Consider the following 24,194-nt stretch of genomic DNA (forward strand, 5'->3'; position numbering starts at 1 on the left):
TGTATGCTTTAATGCTATTTTCCTTTATTTGATGAAAACTGGGTTAGCTAAAATAACAGTTTTCTTTTAGTTTATTCAGCCTGATTCAGACTCCTTACCGCGTGGTGGCGGTAAAGCACCAGATTGCTGTTTGCCAACCGCCACTAAAAAGCAAGCAAGAAGAAGAACGGTTTTGATTTGGTGGTGTCACCGCACCTGGAGAAACGAGGTGAAAGTTAATGTTTAAATAGTCATATTTGCAGCGATGCAGTTTGCATGCAGAGGTATTAAGATGATTTTGTAATTCTTTGTCGTCGAACATCTCCCTTTAAGAGGTGCACCGGTGTAAGTGGACATTTCTTTGTTTTAAAAAAAAGACAGTACCGCTAGCTTGCTCAGGGTGTTTATATTTTGTTTTCCAGAAGCTAAGACGGTCGAAAAGCGCTTAAATCTTTCTGCCAGTCAAAGACAGCTCGGGTCGGGATGTGCACTGCAAGATGTTTTAACAGTCAGGCTGGGAGAAAAACAAATACTTCAGAAACACATTCTCTACCATCCATTCCTCTGGTTTATCGACTGTGAATAATTATCTAGTCAATTAGCTTGCTCATCTTAGTTTGTAGTTCTACTTACCGCTGGCAGCTTGTTTGTTATCTGATCTTCTCCTTTATTTAGCAGTTTCATATATCTCTGCCGCGTGTTCTGAAATATTTACGGCGGCCAGTCCATCTAAGTTAGCCTTAAAATATTGAGAGACATGTAACCCAACTCAAATCTTGTTTTACTTATTTAAAGGTCTTGGAGTAGCTTCTTGTCGGTTTGTAGTAATTGTAGCACAGTTTGTAGTTTCACTCTGCTGTTTTGTTTCACAGGTGCGTTTGCGTTGACTTGTTAGCGACTGATAGAGATGGATCATCAAAGCAGGTAAAGCGTTTTTTTTTTTTTTTTACATTGCATGCTTATTTTATGTTCTACTCTGAGAAGCTTTAGGCAGGTGTGGATGCTATTTGCTTTGCAGGTTTCTGATAAAGGACTGCAGTAGTACTCATTCATCTCGAACTTTTTCAATACTTGTGTATTAAACACAAACTGTGATGCTTATGTAAATTATATATAATTGTAAAGTGCATTCCTGAACATATTTTTTTTTTCTAAAGTCCTGTCAGTTCCCAGTTCCCACGCAGTTTTATACTTGGACTATTTGCTGAGTGGTCTACTTTAACAAATAAATGCTTGGTGTAAGCCATTTTACTGTAGCTCTACTTGTATGTTTAATGTCTAGCTGTTAAGGTAAATCTCTAACTCAGCCTCAAGTTTGTTCCAAACCTTAACAGGTTTTCTTAAAGGATTGCCAAGTGTTAAAAAGATAAAAGAGAACCCCTGTTGAGAACCCCCTTCTTGTAATTTAATCGTGTAAGTGTGATGCTTATGTAAATTGTAATTTAATCTTGTAAGATTAAATTACAAGAAGGTGTTCTCTATTTACTAAGTGGATTACTTCAGAAGAGAATTGGCTTTACTCATTTTTGTTCAGTAGTTTCAGACAAAAGGAGAATGAGTTCTTTACCTTCTAGATCAGGGGTCTCAAACTCCAGTCCTCGAAGGGCCGCTGTCCTACAGTTTTTAGATGTGCCACAGGTACAAAACACTGGAATGAAATGGCTTAATTACCTCCTTGTGTAGATCAGTTCTCCAGAGCCTTAATGACCTAATTATTCTATTCAGCTGTGGTGCAGCAGAGGCACATCTAAAAGTTGCAGGACTGCGGCCCTCGAGGACTGGAGTTTGAGACCCCTGTTTTAGATATTTCCAATTTGGTTTTGTTAAAACTTTAGAAAACTTTGTCCTTTCCCTTAACTTCAGCTATGGATGATGTTTCATCACATTATGTCCTAATAAAATATCTTGAAATTTGTAGTTGTATTGTGATAACATTTAAAACTTTTAAGTGGTATGAATACTTTTGCGAGGCACAGTATTGCCATTGGAAAAGTGCTTTAAAGAGAGCAGCTCTTTTGTTGAGTTCCTTATTTTCCCTTTTCTTCTACAGTTTGACTGATGACCCCAGGCCAGAAGACATAAAGAGCGATGTTCAACAAACGGATGCAAAAGGAGAGCTTCAAACGTCCGATCAAACTAAAGACCACATACCATTAGAGAACACACCCGATGGCCTGGCTTGTCTAAATTCAGCAGACTGTGTGTCTGCAGGTGTAGGGGATGAATCGGGTACTTCAGAAAGCAGAAGTGACCAAACTCACAACAGCAATGGACAGAAATTGAGGCGAGCCAGTTCACCCGGTCCTCACCCAGTTAAAACATCCTGCGTTGCTGCACACCCGTCAAATGCAAAACTCACCCGTTGTCTTAGTAACAGTCCCACAAAAATTTCTGGCATACCCAATGATGTGGAAATGCTGAGTCCTGACAGTCCACCGTGCGACACTGTAGTCAACAGTCTATCAGATTGTTGTGATGGTCCGGTTGGCTGTGCGGAGGACTCTGCAAAGGATCCGGGTTTAAAATCTCAGCAGGTTGTGAAAGATTCCGACTCTGGAAGTTTGACTCAGGAAAAAGTCTGTCCTGTCACCACAAGCACCGAAGAAAAAGATGCGGAGATGGGGGAGTGCAGCGGCTCGTCTGATATGAGTCAGGACTTAATTGAGAGCCAGCCAGCTGCGATTAGTAAAAGGTACAACTTCTTTATATGGTGGTTGGTGTTTTAGAAAGAAAAGACTGTTCAGACAGTGCTATTTACTTAACTCCATTCTCACTGACCTGTGATTTTCAGTTTTCAGTGTAACTTGGACAAAGCATGGCTCGGGACTCCCATAGATGAGCTCAACAGAAGACCTCAATGCGCTCCACCTCTGTCTCACCTAAAAGCAACGCCGAATCATACTGTCACAGTTAGGGTGAGTTAACAACCACTTTTTTATTTAGTAGTAAAAAAAAAAAAAGAAGAATTTATTCTCACCAAGGTATTCCAAGTGAGCATGACTCACTTGGAATATCTTCTGTTTTAATTAGTGGCAAGAAGCTGTGAAACGTTCTCTTTTAGATGTAGAGATACAGACAGCATGAGAGAGAAAATGAAGTAGACGGCACTGGGCTGAGCTGAGCCATTCTCTGAGATTCCCTCAGGGTGTCTTGTCAGTAAAGATTCTCTGCCTATCCTCTACTGCTTGTCCCACAGGAACTCTGGATGTTCTTGTAGATCAGGCTACAAGAAAGCCGTTCCATCAACATCCAGGCCAGCCAAACTAGACAACGGTGCATGGTTATTGCATGAAAACTGACTACTGTGGTGTTAAACATCACACTTTATCATTTATCAACTGTAATAATTTCACAGACCATCATAATAAAGTTATTTCTGTTAGAAACTGAGTTATAATCAGTGACGATCCTGGCAATAGTTACCTTCTCATAGAATTTAAGCAAAAATAACACTTTTCCATTTTGTGGAAAAGCATGATTGATTTATGCAGATTCCAGGTCTGGGTAAATGTATAAAAAGAAAATTAAAGCATTGCAATTGCAGATTGTGTTTCTTATCCCATTGTCAAATGTTGTATCTGCTCGTCCATCTGTTAATAAATCTTCTTACCTGTAGCTACTGACTTTGTAGAAACTTGGTGGCTTCTGTTCACTGTGAGCCTCAGCGTTTGCTAACTTTGCTCTGTGATTTTATGGCTCTACCACTTTTTGGTTTTGCTGTTCTCTGTTGCTTCCACATTGGTTTAATACCACTAATGGTTCGCTGTGGTTTTTCTAGTAGTAGTTATTTAGTCACGGATGGACTTTTTGGATACATTTCATACTATCACAGTAATTCCCTGAATAGCAACCTATTATCTCAGAAACAGTCTGTATGACTCAATACTGGTTTTTAATGACGATGATGGTTAGTTTGGTTTATGTTATCTTTTGTCTTAAATGTTTTTCTTTTCTTTTTTTTACAAGTCATGTCATTATTGAATCACTTATGTTTGTTTGTTTGTTTGTGTTAATTGTTCGAGTTTGCTTCGGACAATAATTTATTGTTCCATGTGGTTACATGGAACAAGATAATAAGGAAGAGGTGCTAAAGATGGGATTTGTTGCCTTTCCTGTTACAGACAGATCTCCTCAGAGAGGGAGAAGTCCCCATCCCATACCCCTCCAAGTTCAGAGATGTGTGGGATGATTTGTCTGTTAAGATGCCCTGCTCTGAAAAAAATCTGTTTCCTTTGGAGACTGAGGTATATTAATTATAATTTCATGCTTTATGTTTACCATAGCCTCCCTTTAAATCATGTGATTGGTCTAAAAGATCTCACTGTTGTATGACAAGTATTATGTTTTTCTTTAATAATAACTATAAAGGATGGAAGTGGTTTCCAGAGTCGGTGGGAACTGATCCATACTGCCTTACACAGAGGATTCAAAAGTTGTCTGGATGTCAGGGTAAGAGTGCTTTAGACTTGTGTGTTTAGTCAGTCATAATTTCAGCTCATTGTTGTTAAACTAAACAATTCAAATGTTGATTAATTCATTTCATCAACTTTTTTCTTTATGTATTTCTTTAAAAAATGTTTTGTTTTGTTGCTTATTTAAACAGTTTAAAAAAACTTCTTAACTGATGTTCAGAACCAAAGAGAAGAAATGCCATTGGCTTTTCCTAAAAACATTAGAAAAAGCCTAATCTGTAGAGTTTCTTCTCTTAGGTTTTAGTTTAGCTCTTTTAAAACATTTTATGAATGTCTAAACATATACCACAAACAACCACATGGTGGCAGAGTCTGCAACTCTTCAGGTTGCTATAAAACTTCTCACACACAGTGCTATCCTGAGACATTTGAATTTTCGATTTAAGATCAATGACGGCCAACCTTAACTTGTCAATTTTCTGAAAATAAATAGCTTCCCTTCTCTTCCTCAGGATGCAATACTGAGGTACAACACGGCCCATGCAAAGAAGTGGGACTTCACTGCCTTGAACCTTTTTTGCACAGAGGTAAGCAGTTCTGAACATGATTGTTTTACAAAGTAAATAAGAAATATATAGTCAATGAATATGCCAATTTTTTTTTCTTTCATATGTGTGAAAGTGGCAAAACTTTGAGCTTTTGTTTATATAAGTTATTTAAAATATTAATTAAAAACAGTAATGAACATGTCATTCTTTTGTTAGTAATCAGTTTTTAAGCCACAATGATGTTATCTTTAGTTTATTGTAGAAAAAGAAACAAGCTAATGGCATATTACAGTTTAGAGTTGCTTGTGAAGAAAGTCTGCTTTAATTCGTTTGACTGCACACATGCTGCTGCTCATCATCCCCATCAGGTGCCTGAGAGGCTCCTGGGAGCACCTTACAGTTAGCACAGACGAGTGCAGATCAAAGCATCAGCAGCTGTTGCATATAAACAAGAGCAATGGCTTATCTTAATTTTCTCTCTTTCCTTTTCTCACTTTCTATCCTCAGTTCACTCCAACTATGCAAACAAATATTATTAATATTACCATCAAACAAAACCAAAGCATTTGTTTTGGTGGGAACTGTCTTTTCTTTGAAATGCACTGATTTCTGAGATGTTTTGTGTTGAGCTATTTGCATTTTTAAGGAATATTCTTTGACGCATATCAAGTGTAATTCTCCCTAAAGTTAAGAAGAAAGCAAGTTTTAGCATATACATTGATATCTAATCATCAACGTTTTTCTTTGTAAATATGCTCGTCAAGTTGTTGAAGTTAATTAAATACAACTGCTAAGACGGCTCTGTGATTTCACTAGAAAAAGGTACATTTATTTCTTACGTCCATTCTCTCATAATTAATTACTCAGACCATTTTCCTTTTCCCTCTTGTGGGAAATAATTTCTTGGAGGACGACTCATTGGGTCAATAGCAACCTAAGCCTCTTATGGCTTAATTCAATGTAATTAAAATGTCCCATTAAATCTGTAAAGACACTAAGGAGGGAGGCAAGACACTTGCCTTCCTGTCCTCTATGATCAGCATGTCTTTCTGTCCAATCACTTTGAATGTGGACCTTTTATAGGACATAAATTTATTGTATTACCCTGCAGGAAACACTGTGGTGGCACAAAATCCTCATTACTGTTTACACTTTGTTGTTTTAGCTTCAGTATTCCTCCATGTTTCAATGAAGAGTACTCAAAGTATGAAACATTTTATCTCAAAACTTTCTAGAAACAGATGCTCAAAAGGCAATGTCTGTTGATGGCTTTTAAAAAAAATAATGACATAGTCAAATATATTATTTACTTGCATGAATGCTTGTGCTTTTTGTAAGTCATCTGTATTGTTGTAATAGCAATTCTTTGTGATATTGATAATGTACAAACTTGAATCCATATTTTACATACTTCCAGGCCCTGTTTGGGTTTTGGAAATTGAATAAACTTTATTCCAACTTATAAATGCTGCGGGTTAGGTGTGTATTAAGTACATGTTCCCACCTGGCAACATTTAACAGCTTTTTTGTTCACTGTTAGTTTTCACCAAATCTCTATGAACGCAGCACATTTTTAATGATAAACTTTGGCAACCTTGTCGGAGATGAAGCGGATCCAGTTCCTCCAGTTAAGAGGCGTTTCACTTCGGAACAAATTCCAATCGCCGATTAGTCAGTTGCCGACAAACTCACTGGATTGATTTACAAGTGGCTTCATGTCAATTGTGGGAAATGTCTATTTTTTAGGTCTTATACCAACATAATTTCTGAACATAATCTTATACCTACTGTTATGAAGAACAGCCACATTTCTTACATCAGGGTTCTTAGGCACCTAATATAGTGTGAGTCTAGTTATTCAGCCTAGACCTGAATAACCTTGGACACAGAAGCAAGAGTGTGGCTACATATTTGTATTGAAGACTTATTTTCTATCCTGGAAAATATAACATTGATCTATCTTTTCCTCCTTCCATTCTTCTTTTTATTGATCCATCCCTCTGCGCAACATATGTTAAATATGTTGTCATTGTAATGTGCAATGTTCAATATGTAATACACAAAAGTACAATACTAAAAATGTGGATATCTGTTAATTATATCTAATATCTATATCTAATTAAGCTGTAATATATTTTTGTTTATTAATCAGTGATTGCAGGTTTGCTATTGTTTTGAACAGTTTATCACCTTGCTATAAAGTCATTTATACCTTTGCCTATCTGTCAATCCACCTATCCGTTCATATTGTTTGTAGTTTTTAAAAGTTGTTTTAAAATCCTTGAGTTGAAAATCTGAGCATTTGGTAATAAACATGTGAAGGGAACCCTATTAGTTAATCTTACAACTAAATTTCAAGCAGATTATCGTGAATTTGAAATGAAACTGATGTTCCTCTCCTTACTCAGGATTGCCTGATTCAGAGCAACATTTTGTTCCTGGGGAGGGGGGTCATTGTGTGGAGGCGCATTGCCCCGGAGTCAATGATTGACGTTCCTCTCAATGTGTAGCAGCCATAGGAGGGCGAAAAAAAAGGGTTATCCAAATTAGAGCTTGTCTGTAAATCGTCGTAGTGTTTCTCTCTCAGCCGAATGAAACTGTCACCGTGTCACTATCTGATGAATGTTTGTGAGGACAGAGCAGGGTAACAGTCCAAGAGTAAGTATAACTGATGTAGCTCTTACCAATGAACCTCTGACATTGAAACAAAAACCCAGCAGTTTGTGTTTTCTGTGCTGTTTGTTTGTGAAACCATTTTTACTTTAAACAAACCAATACTTGTGTATTTTTTCCCCTCACAAAATTACATTTACCTTTTAACCAGAAGATAAAATCACCATTAACCCGAAATCTCTAATTACTAGGACTTGTTGGAGATACTTTAAGACATTTAAATATGGAAATCGCATGGTTTGCCTAACCATATGGTACCATGCTGCTTTAGCTGTTTAAATGCAGTTCTCTCCCCTTTCTGCCATCATCCTGCTGCATCACCTACCATCTATTAGTCCCACAGGAGCATTTTATGATGTCTGCCAGCTCATTACTTCTGACAGCGTTTAGTCAGACCTGCTCTGCAGCCATATAAATGCTCCTCGCTAAGTCAACCGCAGAAGCCTTCCTCTTGAAAATCAACCAGCCTGCCACTCTCCCCACAATTGGTCATTTGCATTTGCTCCAGAAGGTCCATTTAATCAGTGCTAGCTCCCCTGCTTACCTTGATAGAATAAGGCAAGTGATTGATGACGGTGACATTCGAAGCCAATACACTCATAAATGATTGTGTTGTAAATCTGGGTGTATGATGGAAAACCTGGATGTTTATTTTAGAGGGAATTGCCCATGGATGCTGAGGTAAGCTGCAGCTGAAGTATGGGTGCCTCGGTCATGGCGGGCTCATTTTCTGATTGATGATAGTTTCCTCTGTAAATGCGTTCTGTGCTGTGAGTGGCTCAGCAGCATATATATATATATATATATATATATATATTTATTTATTTATTTATTTATTTATTTTTCTCCTTTTAAAACGTTGGGACTGTTTGATGTCCAAGAGGTCTAACATCAACGTTTTGGAATACCACATGGACCAGAACAGTATGATTGGTCCTGTCGTTTCTTAAGTCCAGCAGAGCGAGGGGGGAAGTGAAATCCAGAAAATGAAATTAAAAAAGAAAATGTAAATTAATTATGCATGTGAAAATAAAGCAGAAGGGGGAAAAAATAGGAGAGCGATCTAAATAAATAAATTTGAAAGCAAATTTAAAATAAATACGTGTTTAAAAATGGTCTATCTTTGATATAATGCTATAAGGCAAAATCATTTTAGGCATTTAAAATCTGAAAAAGGAGGGGAAATTATAGCAAAGCAGGTTGGGGAAAAATGGTTTAAAGAAATCAAATGGTAAATTATTCAAACGTAAAGGGTAAATTAAGTAAACGGGTATCTTAACACTAGCATAAAATAAAAATATAAATTTATGCAATACTTATGGAATTTTTTTTTTACTAATTATTTGCTTTATTATTCTTGCAGGTTCATACTCATCTTATAAACCTTTGTTTGAGAAAACCTTTTATTGAAATTGGACTGTTAGTACATGTAACGATTTCTAGGTAAATACTGGAGGTTCCTTGAATATATCAGACTGATAAAAATTGACGCCACTTCTATATTTTGGCTTTATTTCAGTATCTTGAGCATTGTGAGGTGCAACAGCTGTTTGAGGGCATTCTACCTAATATGGTAGAGCTCGCACTTAGTGCGCCTCGCCTCTGCACAATGGTAAGCATTTTTCTCTCTTAATTCTTTATGGCATTGCAGACTGATTTTTTTTCTTTAATACTCTTAATATACAAACATTATATTTTCTTATGTACTTATTTCACTCAAAATATTTTGTGTTGCAATATGTTTTTAAATTTGAAGGTCTTGTCTTAGATTAAATCGTGTGCCTGAGTCAGGTTACCTATAGTAAGAGGTAAGAAAGAAAACAATTGAGTAACTTAGTTTTACAAACTTTAGGTACATATTTGTTAGATTAGCTAATCTAACATTAGATTAGCTAATGTTGTCTCAAGAGAGATTTGTGCAAAAGATTATTTTTTTATATTGGAAGGGGATCCAACAATTGCTTTTCATTTAATGATTGATCTATATTATCCATAAATGCATCCAGCTTAGATCATTTTAAGTGTTTTTTTTAAGTCATAATTTAACAAAGTTATTAACTTTAAATCCCTGCATCAAGCCTTTTTATGATTAAACGGATTAATACATGTCATATGTTTGTTTTAGGTATTGCACACTCTGGTTGTTGACCATTTTTCATTTTTTCATTGCTGAAGTTAACATTCTGCACCAGGGATTCCTTTCATTGAGAAATACATTTAGTCTAACCGGGCCTGATACACTGACCATTAAAGTCCACAGACTTCTTTTAAATTCCTGGTACACACAGCTGGTCCTTCTTAGAGGTCCGTCTAAAGGTCATCTTCATTTGTCTTTGTTTTCAGACTCTGTCATCCATTATAGCGATACAGGAATTATTACAAGATTGGTATTTTTGTAATTGCATTATCTATTACAGAGTCTTCAGTTAATTCAATTTACTGAATTCAACTCCCACTCGGAAAGGAGAGGAAAAACCTCTCCTGTGGTTTTCCAAGCAAGTCAACTGTTCACCACTGTTAGTAAGACTGTAAAGTTGGAAAGTATAAAGATTGTCTGTAGTATTGGGTTTAAAAAGGTAATGTTTATGGGTGTGTGATTAGAGGTGGTATCGATCTGCCTACTTGGCGGCCTTGGGAGGCTCTTTAGCCCTAATCAGTAAAGATTGATGGGCCCCATGTGTCTGACTGAACGAACCTGAGGGAGAGCAACAAAACCGGAACCTTAATTACTACCACCCATTTAACTAATGGAGCCCTCCTTATCTCCTGCTAAACTAATTTTCTGAACTCACCAGCCCTCCAACCTGCACTACTGCAGCTACAAAACCTTGTATCTATTTTCAGGATTCACTTTTGATTGGATGGTATTTAGTCTTCCAGTTTTTGTCTGGTTGCATTGACATCATCCTCTAGTCTTATTATGCTTATAAATCGTGTGTTTGTGTTCTGTTTTTGTCTCCCTCCAGCCAATTCCTTTACTTAAGTCAGGTATGAACCATTCCCTGACTCTGTCTCAGGAGCAAATAGCCTGTCTTTTGGCCAACGCCTTCTTCTGCACATTCCCTCGACGCAACTCCCGCAAGTCGGAGTACTGCAACTATCCTGAGATCAACTTCTACAGGTAAACAAACACTAATGGAGACATGATTCTTCAAACACAGCACTCACAGTATTGTAAGCAGTAGTGGGAATCCCTAATTCAGACATATCACGAACATAAATGCCTTGTTGAATTTTTTTTTAAACAGGAGAGAGGAGGTATCAGTTTGTGTTGTCCGTTGCTAAGTGTAAACTGTCATTTTAATTAAAGGCTTTGACCATCATTAATGAAAGTGTGAGGAATATGTTGCCTAAATGCGATGTTTTCATTGTATTCCTTCCATTCAAGATAGCATTATTTCCATCAGGGGGAGCTACTGCCTTGAAAACCAGTCAAATAGAAATCATTGTGATTTTTACTCAGTTTGACTAATTCTGTTTGTTGACCTCTGGATTCATTACTTTCCATTCAGAATGTCAACTTGCAGGTCAGTTTACTGATAGAAGGTCAGTAAACTGATTGTTTTTTTTCTTTGGTCAAACTTAGTTTTGCTGTCCTTGACATAACTTCATCTATCACTAGAAATGATTTTAGGCTGTGGGCTGAGATCTGTCTTTTTTCCCCCTGTTTCTGTTATGTGCTCTATGTGGGATGAAGATTGTAGTAGGTGTGTTTTATAAATTGGTGTTTTCTTTTTCTTTCAATCAGTTCAACAGTAAATGGTCTTTTGAAGACAAAAGAAAAACATGAGGGCTAATTGAAATACTTTGTCTTGACTGTTTTAAAGTACACACTTACCTGGTTTTCTCTGACTTTATATAATTTTGAGGTTTATCTGAATTTTAGATGCGAGTATTGATGGATGTAAATCCTTCAAGCTACATAATATCCATAACCCAGGCAGATACATATTTGAAATCATTTAGATTTTACCAAGACGAAAGAGATGATAGAAAAATCAGGACAAAAGCTCTAAGATTAATCTTATTTAGGAACTTTAATTGTTATAAATTTATTTATTTTATTTTAACGTGTTCAAAATTTTAAATGCAATTAATCTTTGTTTTTTATGTACAAATGTCATGAGTTGGAACCTTTTTATTACATTTCTGATATGTCCGTAAATCTGACGCACAATTAACATAATCTGTTGTAGTAGCACAGATGTCCACAACTCTAATATCAGCATTCACGGTCCACATTTCTAAGGTGTTTTTTTTTTTTTTTTTTCAAAGTTTCATGGATGATCAGGGGTTCCTAAAACACTTGAAAGCTGGTTGGGTGTAATAATACTTTGCACCAGAGAGCTACTTTTATTTTGAAGTAAAAAAGAAAGTAGTTCCTTGCTGTTTACTGATTAGTTGCTTTTTGTGGTTGTGATTTGTAAAACCTAAAAATGGGTATTCTTAGTTTTCTCTAAAGTTTCTCAAATTTGATCATTCATGAACTCTGTATTCTGCTTTGTCTTGTTCTTTGAAGTGAATCATTAAACTCTTTCTAAAAACTTAACAGGGTCTTTTTAGACATTTCTCAAAGTATAAAAATACCTTCCTTCTGTTACTTAAAATAAAAAATCTTTTGTTTTTCTTTTTTTCCAGAAAACCAATCTCGTTGTTCATATCGCCCCTTAGCGTTAGTGTTTGGTTTTAACACATCCATAACAACTGCAGAATTACAGTTGATGAGATTTTTTTTACACTACTGTATATGGGTAAGGGCACAGAAAATTAGTGAGATTTTGCTACCTGCTTTGTCTCAGTTTGGTCAGAAAATGCCTCATTATAACAATATCTTTTCCAGATACTTCTTCAACTCAATTTTCTTGTTTTCTTGGAGCTCCTCCTTCTAGTTAATGATAGTAAGGAGTAATGTAATACCCAGTTGTTGCCTGACAAACTGGAGTTGCTGTTTTTGATAAATCTTAAACGTTATCGAGATAAATTATGAGTAATACAGCTAAACAATGATTATGTTATTTTACTATTACTTAATCTGAATAACCCTTAAGCTGCTGCCAACAAATGTGGGGCTGTTACACTTTAGAGGTGATCAGTGTTATTTTATTCTTTCAGTCCACATAATACCTTTCCAATGTTGTGCTTCTATCTGTACTTTGGTCCTATCTTTCCGTGTGCTATCTGCAAGAATGCTGTAATAATATAAACATTGATTCAATTACATAGCTGGCTTTTTAGGACCACTTGGACCTCTTATCAGCATTTCTGCCAGCAGCAAAAATGCAGGACAGAACAAGAGCGGGCGGGGGTTGGCTGTGGTCTTTCTGAGAAGATGAAATAAGACAACCACTGCAGTCTAAAATGGGCCCTGGATCGTTACCGACCCTCCCTTTCTCCTGGTAATTGAGGGAGTGTCCGTCACTTTGCTTATTGGCTACAGTAGCTCTTCGTCTTGGACAAGCAGAGCAGCAAGCAATCTGCTGATTGCTGTTTTGGCAGAACTGTCAAGGTTTGTCCTCTGCTAAGTGATGGATGTATTCGAGGGGGAACGCAGAAGGCAGCAGACTCTTTAACTTGTGTTTTCTGCTGTTTGAGAAGAAAGTGACAGGAACCATGTTTTACAGGCAGAAAAGTTCCATGCACTTCTTATTGTTTGAGTGAAAAAAAGTATATGATCAGTAAAGATAAAACTCACACAGCCTTTATGGTGGTTTCTATACAACAGAATAAGAATTACAATTAAGTAATTTGATTAAATTGGTATGTATGTTTATTTAAACATGTTAACTTAATTATATTTAGCAGACATTTGGGGAAAAAAATGTGGAGGCAGCCTTTTATCTTTGAAAATATATGCAAATGGCTTGTAGCTTCCCTTTAATTCATTGTTTGATTTTTTTAATAACACTTTAAACATCACTCTGAACCCATTTCTCATCCACTGTGTCTCTATAGCTCATTTTCCCTGGTGCAAGACTTACTGTTATCGATCTAGGATGTTACAAATCTTTTTCTTATACTTGGGGGAGAACTGAAGTTGTCCATTTATGCTTGAATTGTATTTAATAAATGTTGGGGGGGTTTTTATCACTGAAGGGCTTTTAGTGCAATACGTTTCTCATTTCATTGCATTCCTCTGTTTTAAATCTTAACTGAACTGAAAAGAAAACAGTTAGAGAGGAAGATAAATGCTTAATTTGATTAACCAAAACCTTGGGGTGGTTTTAATGGAGGGTTTCCTAGTATGTGGTGATTTAAGTTTTCTGTCCACTACTCTTTACTTGTTCTTCCACCTTAGTTTTAACTTCCCAAAAACTAAAACATTGGCAGGCAGTATCACTGTATTAAGGAAGGAAGGCTGGACCAGACATTGTTTTGTTGGAAAGCTTGCATTATAGATGATGTGTACAGAGATTTGAAAATCTGAACTTCGAGGTTCAGGTCGATATTCAGTGATGTTGGTCTCGTCTAATCTAAGCAGCAAATCATTTTCACATTTTTTTTACAGGGTTCTGTAAAATGTGAATTCCTCTTTTCTGTCGGAACATAAAAAAGTTGTTTTCATTATTATGGATTTTTAATAAATTACTGAGTTAACATCATAATGTAGAAAAAGCTCTTTGTAAAGCTCTTTGTTGAAGTCAAATGTCTGTTTATTTTTTTATTTCAGGTTGTTTGAAGGCTCTTCTCCTAGAAAAATTGAGAAGTTAAAAACTCTGCTGTGTTACTTCAGGAGAGTTACTGAAACAAGTAAGATCCAAAAATTATTTAAGTTTCATCTAATTGTTCTTCTTGTTATTGAGTCAATGAGCCATTTTATGCTTTGTGTCTTTTTCAAGGACCTAATGGTCTTGTTACATTCACAAGACAAACTCTTACCAATCCACCAGACTGGGAAAGGTAAACACCACTTATATTATTAACCAAATCTATTATTCAAGACTGGTAAATTAGAATAATGTATAATTTTTCATCAAAATACACATGTAGCAGTCGGTAACCGAAAATGTTCTGTGAAGTTCTCAGACTCAGCTGACGCGCCTACATATCACTTGTAAGGGGACAATTGAGGATGATGGATACGGGATGCTTCAGGTAAGGATTCTTGTGCAGCTTTACATTCAGTGCAAAGAATAATTTAACATGACTCAATGATTTCCTGTAGTCACTGATGACTTTCTTTTTCATACTTTTAAAGCAGAATTTAAGTTTCAGCTTTTATGTGCATACTATTTCTTTTTTAACACAACTTGTTCAAGGTTACACATCTACCAATAATCAGCAGCCTTCTTGCTTCATAAAAGGAAGAAAGAAAGTGGTAAAAATTATACTACATTTTTTAAGACCTATAATTAGGTATTTATTTCTCCCCACTGGATTTTATCCTCCTCTGTGTTCCTTTGCTGCTATTGCATTTATTTATTATTTTACTGCAGTTGACAGTATTTGTATACACATGAGCAGCTCAGAGAGGCAAGGGTGGAGGGGAGGACCCCTGGGTGGGAGGATAGAGGGAAGATGGCACATGGAGAAAATATAAATGACGAGAGTTAGGCATTGCACTGGGATGACCCACTGGGCCAAGAGTCCTGCAAGAGAATTGACGGCTACCTCAGCAGGCCGGACAGTGGCTGTGTGTTGTTTGGATGGGGCAGAGCAGGCTGTCATCCTGTCAGGGGGTGAGATTGAAGGGGGGAGGGGGCGAGGTCAGGAGCTGAACCAGAGATAAAGGTGAGGAGTTGGGTGACTGGTTGGAAAACATGCACATACAAACACACTTACTGTCACACAGATTGACGTAGCTGCGGGCCACTGAGCAGAACCCTCACTTCTGACAGCATGTATAAGTATCTGTTCTGTGATTGGACGGATTATTCTTTTATCTAAACCACCCAAACAAGGACGGTGATTTAAGGATATGTAGCATCTGTAAAATATTCCCTACACCTGAAGTTTTTACAGATGATTACAAAGAGAAAATTTTTGGAGGGAGATTTGAGCATCCTCAAATTATTTTTACATAGAATTGTTGATCTTAGATTTAGGCCTATGTATTAACAATGGTCTATATTGTATGATCAGATAATGAAGCGATGTTTCAGAATAAAGATAAATATATTAAGATAACAGCATCATTTTACAACCTTCTCACGTGAAAAACTTTTCTAATTTTAGGAATTTACTTCTGTTCAGTTTAATCCCAATGAATTCATCAAAATTGTACATTTTCAGTAATTCAGTTCAACAAGTGAAGTATGTCCATGTACTCTACCATATGCATTTAATACTTGAATTACTTCAACAGTGCTGTGTAGCATGGACACGATCAGTTTGTGCAGAAGTGTTGCAGAAGTCCAGGTGGATTTATTCACTCCCTTCAAGTTGTCTGCGTTCTTGGATCTGGTGCCTCTCATCCTTCTCTTGACAATATCCCAGATACTCTGTAAGGTTTTGGATGGAGGCTTATATATTATTTCTGAGGAACTGAATTTTGAGGACATAATCATAAAAATTACCAGAAATACACACTTTATGTATTCCACCATATCTACTCAATCTATTTCAGTTGTTGAATTTAATTGGTGAAATAAATAAAATGTTATCCACTTGGCTTTTTCTGAGATCATAAGATGTTTTACTCATTTACCTTTGACTAGCTGGAAATGACAAGGGATGGTCAGATGTTGTCCTTCAGAGATAAAATGTAATACTTAGTCTCAACACAGCCTTACTGTTGTTCAGATTTTCCACAGTTGCTCAGCTGTACCTTATGTATTTCATTGGTATTTATTGTATCTATTTCAATTTCATGTGCATTGTTTTTGTTTTGATTTTCTAATTTGATTGTCACCAAGGAGGAAATGGTCATCCTTAGACATTTGTTTATATTAAACCTCCTCTGTGGGTGATGGCTAATGGGAAAATAATAGTTGTTTGTTCAAGTAATGAGAGTGACAATAGCAGTTCCTGTCATCAGCATTGCATAAACAACCCAAAGTGCAATATATATATGTTTTATTATTTTATAGTATTGCATGCAACTGTATAAGTTGGACTCAATTAGGGTGTGCTAGAAAGTAAACTTGGTTTAAGTTTAAAATGGGGACATAATTTTCATTTATTTGCAGCCAAATTAAAATCTACCATTTCTAGACCCATTACTGAATGAGGTAGCACCTTTGTTTATTATGTCGATGCAAATAAGGCAGTTTCCTGGGGAAGAATTGGTAAATACTTATCAGTATGTGCTATTGTGTTTGAATAGTGCTGAAAACACAGAACTACTGTTGGTTACGAAAGAGCATAAATAAAAATCAATACATCTTTTTAAATATAATTTAATGTTACTGTGTGAAGTTTAGTGATAGAAAAAACATACCTCTATACGCAAGCTATATCGGGAAAGGAGCCTTAAAAACAAAAAAGACTGGAAATAAGTTATAATTAGTTTTTTATTGTTGCTTTTGTTGTTTATAATAATTATGACAAAATATATTAAAATGTTAAGTTCATATCCTTAATATTGCAATAAAATAAGCTAATGAGCTGATACACAATATTGGGTTCAGGAGAATGTGACAAGATTTCAATCTTTTTGAAATGGTTGATTATTTAGTGTTGAAACCTAAAAATAAAGGACGACGTGCTTTCCTTTTTCCGTCTTTGCCCCTTACCTGTATCTCTCCATTCCTCCCCCCTCATTAGGTTGACTTTGCAAACAGGTATGTAGGAGGTGGAGTCACAGGAAATGGACTGGTCCAGGAGGAGATCCGGTTCATCATCAACCCAGAGCTCATTGTTTCTCGTCTCTTTACTGAAGCTCTGGAACTCAATGAATGCCTCATTATAACAGGTGCGTGGTTACTCATAGTCTTTTAAAAAAAAAAAATAAAATAATCACAAGAATTCAGTCTTTAATTGGTTTGACATGAATTACTTGAAACAACTCTGTCTAAAGTCATAATTACACTTCTTTGTAGTTTTGAGGTATCAGTCTTTATTTATTGTGTCAATGCAATGCAAATTGCGTTGACACAATATTTATCGCAAAGTCATGTGTCTTGACTTTACGCTTTTGTTGTGCTGGAACTGGAAAATAAGTCTTAATTTTAAACCAGGTCTTTTAAACCATGTCAAAACTTCACTTGAAGTCATGTTGCATAAACCAATGTGTTTTCCAAAGCCACATTTTTAGCTTGAACAATGCATCTGTCTGCTAAATACTGAAAATTGTGCTTTTCTATATCTTACACTTTGATTAATATTTAGTCATTTGTCTCAAATGAGCATCTCAGTATTGCTTAATTTGAAATCTAACTCGACACATAATCAATGGAGCTGAATAGTATTGACTCTTATTAATCCAGTGGGATTTCTATGTAGCTTTGGAAGCAGAAAGTGACCGAACCCAAACCATACACAGGACTTTAGATGGGGATGTGTTCACTTGTCTACTTGTCACATTTATCTTCTGCCTAATTAACAAAATGGTTAGTTCACTCATGACAAAATCCAATTTATTTTTACATTAGGGATATTTATTAGGAACATATTTAATCAATTTATCACAGAAGTACTTTTGTTTCCACAAGAGGTGGCATGGTGCTCACATTACATCAGATGGTATAACTCACAGATTCTGTTATCTTTGACTTTAGGTAATCCATCCATCCATTTTATAACACCCTTGTCCCTAGTGGGGTTGGGAGGGGTGCTGGTGCCTATCTCCAGCGAACGTTCTGGGCAAGAGGTGGGGTACACCCTGGACAGGTCGCCAGTCTGTTGCAGGGCAACACAGAGACAGACATGACAAACAACCATGCACACACACACTCGCACCTAAGGAGAATTTAGAGAGACCAATTAACCTGACAGTTATGTTTTTGGACTATGGGAGGAAGCCGGAGTACCCGGAGAGAACCCACGCATGCACAGGGAGAACATGCAAACTCCATGCAGAAAGACCCCAGGTCGGGAATCGAACCCTTCTTGCTGCAAGGCAACAGTGCTACCAACTGTGCCACTGTTTAGCTCATTTAATGTAAATAAATAACAAATACAGAGAAAAAGCTAGAGTCTCCATCACTGTTTCCATTTTGTATTGGCTGGGTGTAAACTTTAAAATGGAGAATCTGAGATTTAAGCTCCTGCACCACTTTGGTCATTCCCCTTAAACAAAAAACCATTGAGGCGCCATCTTGTTTTTTCTGAAACTCTCCTTAGCGACCTTCATTGATAAGTCCCCTTCTTCCCTCCCATTACTCACTTCCCTCCCCCCTTTCCTTCTGCACTTAACATGATTACATTTAGACAGAAAGGAATTTATTGCCCAACTCAGGTCATTGCAACCACTAATGGAATGGACCCATTACGCCATATATTCATTAAAAACCTCCAGATTATTCTATGCACGTATGCAGCGTTTCCTTTTAAACTCTTGTCTCTAATTTTAGTCTTTATGTCTGTCCCTAGAGCTCCTTAACAGAGCTCCTTAAGAGCATTTAGAAGTTTACCTTGAGATAACTTGAAAGATGGAATACAAATGCTGACGTGAGTTAGTTTGTAGACGGGAAGGTAGAGATTCCCTGATGTAATCTTGTGATGGAAGTTTGTCTGGCAGGATGCCGTCACGGACATTCAACAAAATAAATTTGATTAAGGTGAAGAAGGAGGTGGTCAGTTCCTTTGATGGATGAAGCGATATGGGTGGCCTATTCTGTGTATTTGCAATGCCGCGACCACTATGTTTCTCTTTTCTTCATAAAGTAAAGGAATTATATTTCAGATAAATAACTGTCATGCCTTGGCATGAGATGGGTTTCAGTTTTGGAAGAGCCAGGAAAACAATGTGCATCCTGATGATGTTTAAGCAGACATTAATTTATTTAAAATGGGTTTGAAACGACACCAGAAATAAGATTATAGTACTGCTAAAAGGTTCTTCCTATGGGCCAATAGCTTAACTTTTTCACTTTTACCTGTTTTTCATATTTTATTGCACTTGCGTTAAGAAAAATAACAAAGAAAAAGAAAAACAGGTTGTGTGTGTGGGTTTTTTTGTTGTTTTTTGTTTTTTATATTAATACAATATCCACCTACAGCTTCCTGGAAGCATAAGTGATCATTCTAAAGTTGAAGTTCCTTCTGAGCGAGAGTCTAAGTTAGCACTGCATATCAGTGCATTTTGATTCCTATAAACATTTTAAACTGTAAAGTAAAGTTTTCTATATAATATCATATATAAAATAACAGGAACTAGATCAAGAAGAACATGATGTGTAAAGTTTTTGGCAATGCAGTACTTTTTTTACTTTTCTGCTTAGTGATATCTCTGCTTTAAGACAAACGCATGCTTCAGTGTCTTCCTAAAGGACGCTGATATACCAACTGGGAAATCCAGGGAATGATGCAACCTTCCGATTGAGAGTCAGCTTCCTGTCTTGAATCACATCAGTAGCTTTAACAGTTCCGCCAGGATTTTAGAGCCAGAACCATAAGGTTGTCGTGGTAGATTTATGTAGAAAATAAAAGTTAAAATCTTGCTGACATGTATGTGTGTCATACTTGATGAATCTAGTTTGACAGAAGGTTTCCTTATTCTGGAGTATCTCTTCCTATGTTGGCTAACGGCTTTTAATTTTAAACCTCCAAAGAAGATTACTTATTAAATCAATGGGGGTTTATTTATGACAATCCAATAGAAGCTGATACTTTGTACTCACACAGGGAGTGTAGAAAGCACTAAATCTGATTTAGGAAATAAGGCGCTAAAACAGATTTAGGCCCACTGTGTGCTCCCACTGTCGAGCACCGAATAACAGATTTTTGTTCCTTGGCTTTGCTTTTGTTTCCCTGCAGGAACTGAACGATACAGTAAATATTCTGGTTATGCCGAGAGCTACAAGTGGCAGAAAAGCTACAAAGACGAGACCCCAAGGTATTTTCTACCTTTGTTTAAAACAAGTGATAATTTTAGTTGTTTAACAATTCAAAGAAAGTGGGTTGTAATCACTTAGAATGTAAAGGAAGAAAGAATGGCCACTTGTCTTCTGCATTGCTGTGTTTCCAGGGATGACTGGCAGAGAAGGTGTACAGAGATTGTGGCCATTGATGCTGTTAAATACAGACACTTCCTGGAACAGTTTCTTCCTGAGAAGATTACCAGGGAACTGAACAAGGTGAGGAAAAAAGATTTCTGGATTTCCTCAAAAGAAAAATATTCTATTCATGTGGACTTTGAAAATGTCTTTACATGTTTCATTTCCACATTATATTTGTTTTTTGTAGGTTTATCATATTTTTAAATAAATATACTGTAGAAAGTGTTGCTTCCTTCTAATCCCTGTGCATATTTTCTAGGCATATTGCGGATTTTATCGAAGCAACATTAACATCAAGCACCTCCCTGCTGTAGCCACTGGCAACTGGGGCTGTGGAGCCTTTGGTGGAGACACACGCCTGAAAGGTATTGTTAGTTGAACTGCTCATATGTATGTTAAAGAGCTGGTTTTCATTTGGTAGTTAAAAACTATTTGCTAATTTAAAAAAAAATATATTATATTAATTAGAGTGATTGATGAGCACAACAGACAAGCATCTGTAATGCTTGTCACAGCCGTCAAGGCTCCTGCTGAAGGAATCCCACTGCTGTGCAGCCTGTATAGTAAGACACAGGAACAGATTCATGTCTGATAGTCACTTAGCAGCTTTCCCAAGGTGTCACCCTCCCATTATTTGCTTTCTGTTTTTGATCTGCCCAAAAAACACTGATGGTTCCCATTAAAATTGTGATTGATTATTGGAAAGAAACAATGCAAGTGAAAGCGGTTATTTCTGTGGAGGCATACCGAAGGTTATTATTCATAAGTAGGAAGTGCACACTGCCCATCCAAATGGCCAGTTGGTTTTTCAGACCTTTTTTTTTACTTTATTCACCGATTAGAGATTTTGTGGGTGATTTTCTGACCTCTGGATTTTTCTGACCTCTGGATTTTTTTTTACCAGTTTCAACGTTGCACTCAGAGAGTGCAACGTTGAAACTGTTTGAGTGCTTTTAGACATTTCTGCATTCACTGATCGTTCATCATCATTCATAACTTTTTATTTTTTGACAGCAAGTCAAAAAACGTAGATGTGACTCAGCCAGAATCCAGACTTTAATCCAGTGAACAATATATGGACAATATATGTAACGTTCGGGTGACGGCAAGGAAGTCTTCCAACCTCAACTACTTGGTGCTCATTTTAAAAGCTCAATTATGTGTCCTCCGTGTCTTACTCCTTCACTTACAAGTTTCATTCTGAAGGTTGTCACTGCAACCTGGTAGAGCTTAGGTTGATCCATTCACTGATGGGAGGAAAAAGACTGGATTTTAGTTTCCAACCATAAACTGTTTAGTCCTGGTCACAAGTGGATTACATGTTGTTCTCTAGTTGGATGGTGTTTCAACTAAAATGGTTTTGCTGTGTTTTATGTTTTTTTATATGCATATATTTAAAGATGGAGATGTCAGTTTTCAGTTACAGCATGCTATCAATAGATCCACTGATCTTTAATTATTTCCCAAGGACTTAATCCATCCAAATATTAGCATTTGAATTTTCTGCCTCTAAACCCCAACCAACATTAAGAATAAAGGATATTTCTATCTAGAGCTGGTATATTTAGAACATAATTGCTGTATTTACAATTAAACATAAAAAATTACTTACTTGACATATGTTAGCTACATAACACTAAGCCGTCATTTTGTTGTAGAGATTTGAAACCTTTTAGTAGATGATTTGTTGGTCTTGTGAGGTAATAAATCAGAAAACTATAGCAGCTGTTTTAAATATTTAAAAGCCTTAAAACCTCATTTACAAAGACCTGAAGATTGAGTGCTGTTGATGAGGCTATTCTACTAGCAAAGTATTATTTACTGTTCCCATACAAATTGCTCCTGTCACTCATTTTCTCTACTGCCCGAAGCCACACCTTTCTTGGTGTTTGACCAACTACTCGTGCCGATTGAAATTTCAGTGGTCAAATGTTTAATCCTGAAATTATTAATGCCTATCCAGGTGAGTGCTGCTGGTTTAAGGTTTCCCTTTAACATGCTGCTTCTTTACCTTTCAGCTCTGATCCAGCTGATGGCAACTGCCGAGGCCGGGAGAGATGTCGCATACTTCACATTTGGAGATGCTCAGCTTATGAGAGACGTTCATGAAATGCACACGTTTCTCACTGAAAGAAGAGTTACAGTTGGTAAGACACAGACGTTCATCCTAATAAATGAAACTTAATGATTAGTTGAGTTAGGCTATTACTGTTCGCTGAATAGGTGCACCTTTAAATGGCCAGTTTTCACCACATCTAAAATCAATTTTAGAAGACCAGTTCTCATTTCAGCATTTATGTTAATTATTTTAACATTATGTTACAGTTTTTGGTAGTCTTCAATACTTAGTTGACAAATATCTGTCAACAGTTTTTTCTGGTAGCAAACTGGAGTCGTCTTTAAGGTTCCTAAACAATCTGGAACTGTCAGAACTAAGCTTTTATCATCCTCCATATCTGGATTACCACAATAAATTAAATCAAAGTATGGAGAAAATAATGAGTGTCTCAACTTTATTTTTTATTTTATTCTATTGTCTTTGACAAAAAGTTAAAATTTCTAAACAAGTACTTCTTTTGTTATTTATATTTAATTGGCACTTATCTTTAAAAGGCCACATCTTGAGCATCTTTTTGATTAGTTTGGTTTTATACAACCTAATAAAATCTATTCACGTATTTTCTTTTTTTCCTCTAATATTTTTTTTCTCAATCCTGAATGCCTGTGAATTTTACTTTAATTTTCAGAAATTTTTGAAACGTTAAATTAGAAAAGTGTGGTATTTTGATGTGTGAAATGTTTTGCAACCCACACTATACAACAGCCGCTGTTAGCAATCGACTGAGAGATTTTCCATTTTGGCATCAACACACAATCGTCTATATGCATATAACAGAACACACAAGTTTAGTCTTTTAGACTGTAGCTATTGTCTCAGCTCATCCATTCAGGCTGGACAAAGAGTGGATTACTGCCTGAACTAACCCCAGCATCGGCTCTCTACTCCCCGCTTTTCTTCTTTCTTTTTTTTTTTTTGCTGACATTTATTGAAGCCTTTCAGAGAAATTCCCCTCCAGCCATCCATTTCCTAAAGTGGAGCTGTGTGCAGAAAAAAACAGCTCATGCTATACGTGTGTCTGTGTGAGATTTATAAATGATCCAAAACACACTTTCATTTTTTTTCCTGCTAGTTCCAGTCTCTCTTGTTCTTTGCCCCTCAACCTGCTAGTGCTTTTTGTCACTGCACTTCTTCTTCTTTTCCCCATCGCAGGACTGCTGTACAGCCTCTTCATCCAGTACTTCAACGAAGAGTGCAAGAACTGTCGCACAACACGCCCCCACGTCACTCTCTACAGTTTCATCTTTGAAAAAGTCTCCGCTTCCGCAGCGTCCAACCCTGAGAAGGATTCTAGGATGTCACATGTGACACCAGAACCTCAATAACAAGCCAAGAACTTTAACTTAAACTTTGTTCCACTTTATGT

General features: G+C 36.6%; 1 protein-coding gene across 2 annotated transcripts in view; it reads left to right on the plus strand.

Moving 5' to 3' along the window:
* Positions 1 to 129: 129 nt before the first annotated feature.
* The window catches only part of parga (poly (ADP-ribose) glycohydrolase a), a 27,967-nt gene continuing 3,902 nt past the window's right edge, over positions 130 to 24,194 (plus strand). The window contains exons 1-18 of one of the 2 annotated variants that reach the window (XM_032552930.1): positions 130 to 208; positions 852 to 903; positions 2,030 to 2,671; positions 2,771 to 2,894; positions 4,101 to 4,223; positions 4,348 to 4,428; positions 4,904 to 4,978; positions 9,132 to 9,224; positions 10,579 to 10,733; positions 14,280 to 14,359; positions 14,449 to 14,509; positions 14,629 to 14,704; positions 17,315 to 17,462; positions 20,468 to 20,546; positions 20,679 to 20,787; positions 20,969 to 21,074; positions 22,728 to 22,856; positions 23,981 to 24,181. In XM_032552930.1, coding sequence (XP_032408821.1) covers positions 887 to 903; positions 2,030 to 2,671; positions 2,771 to 2,894; positions 4,101 to 4,223; positions 4,348 to 4,428; positions 4,904 to 4,978; positions 9,132 to 9,224; positions 10,579 to 10,733; positions 14,280 to 14,359; positions 14,449 to 14,509; positions 14,629 to 14,704; positions 17,315 to 17,462; positions 20,468 to 20,546; positions 20,679 to 20,787; positions 20,969 to 21,074; positions 22,728 to 22,856; positions 23,981 to 24,153 — 2,271 coding nt within the window. In that variant the 5' untranslated portion in view covers positions 130 to 208; positions 852 to 886 and the 3' untranslated portion in view covers positions 24,154 to 24,181. Of the gene's footprint in view, positions 325 to 851; positions 904 to 2,029; positions 2,672 to 2,770; positions 2,895 to 4,100; positions 4,224 to 4,347; positions 4,429 to 4,903; positions 4,979 to 9,131; positions 9,225 to 10,578; positions 10,734 to 14,279; positions 14,360 to 14,448; positions 14,510 to 14,628; positions 14,705 to 17,314; positions 17,463 to 20,467; positions 20,547 to 20,678; positions 20,788 to 20,968; positions 21,075 to 22,727; positions 22,857 to 23,980; positions 24,182 to 24,194 lie in introns of both variants that reach the window. The other variant, XM_032552929.1, reaches the window with a different exon arrangement.

This window comes from Xiphophorus hellerii, chromosome 22, assembly GCF_003331165.1.
Source record: "Xiphophorus hellerii strain 12219 chromosome 22, Xiphophorus_hellerii-4.1, whole genome shotgun sequence".
NCBI lineage: Eukaryota > Metazoa > Chordata > Actinopteri > Cyprinodontiformes > Poeciliidae > Xiphophorus > Xiphophorus hellerii.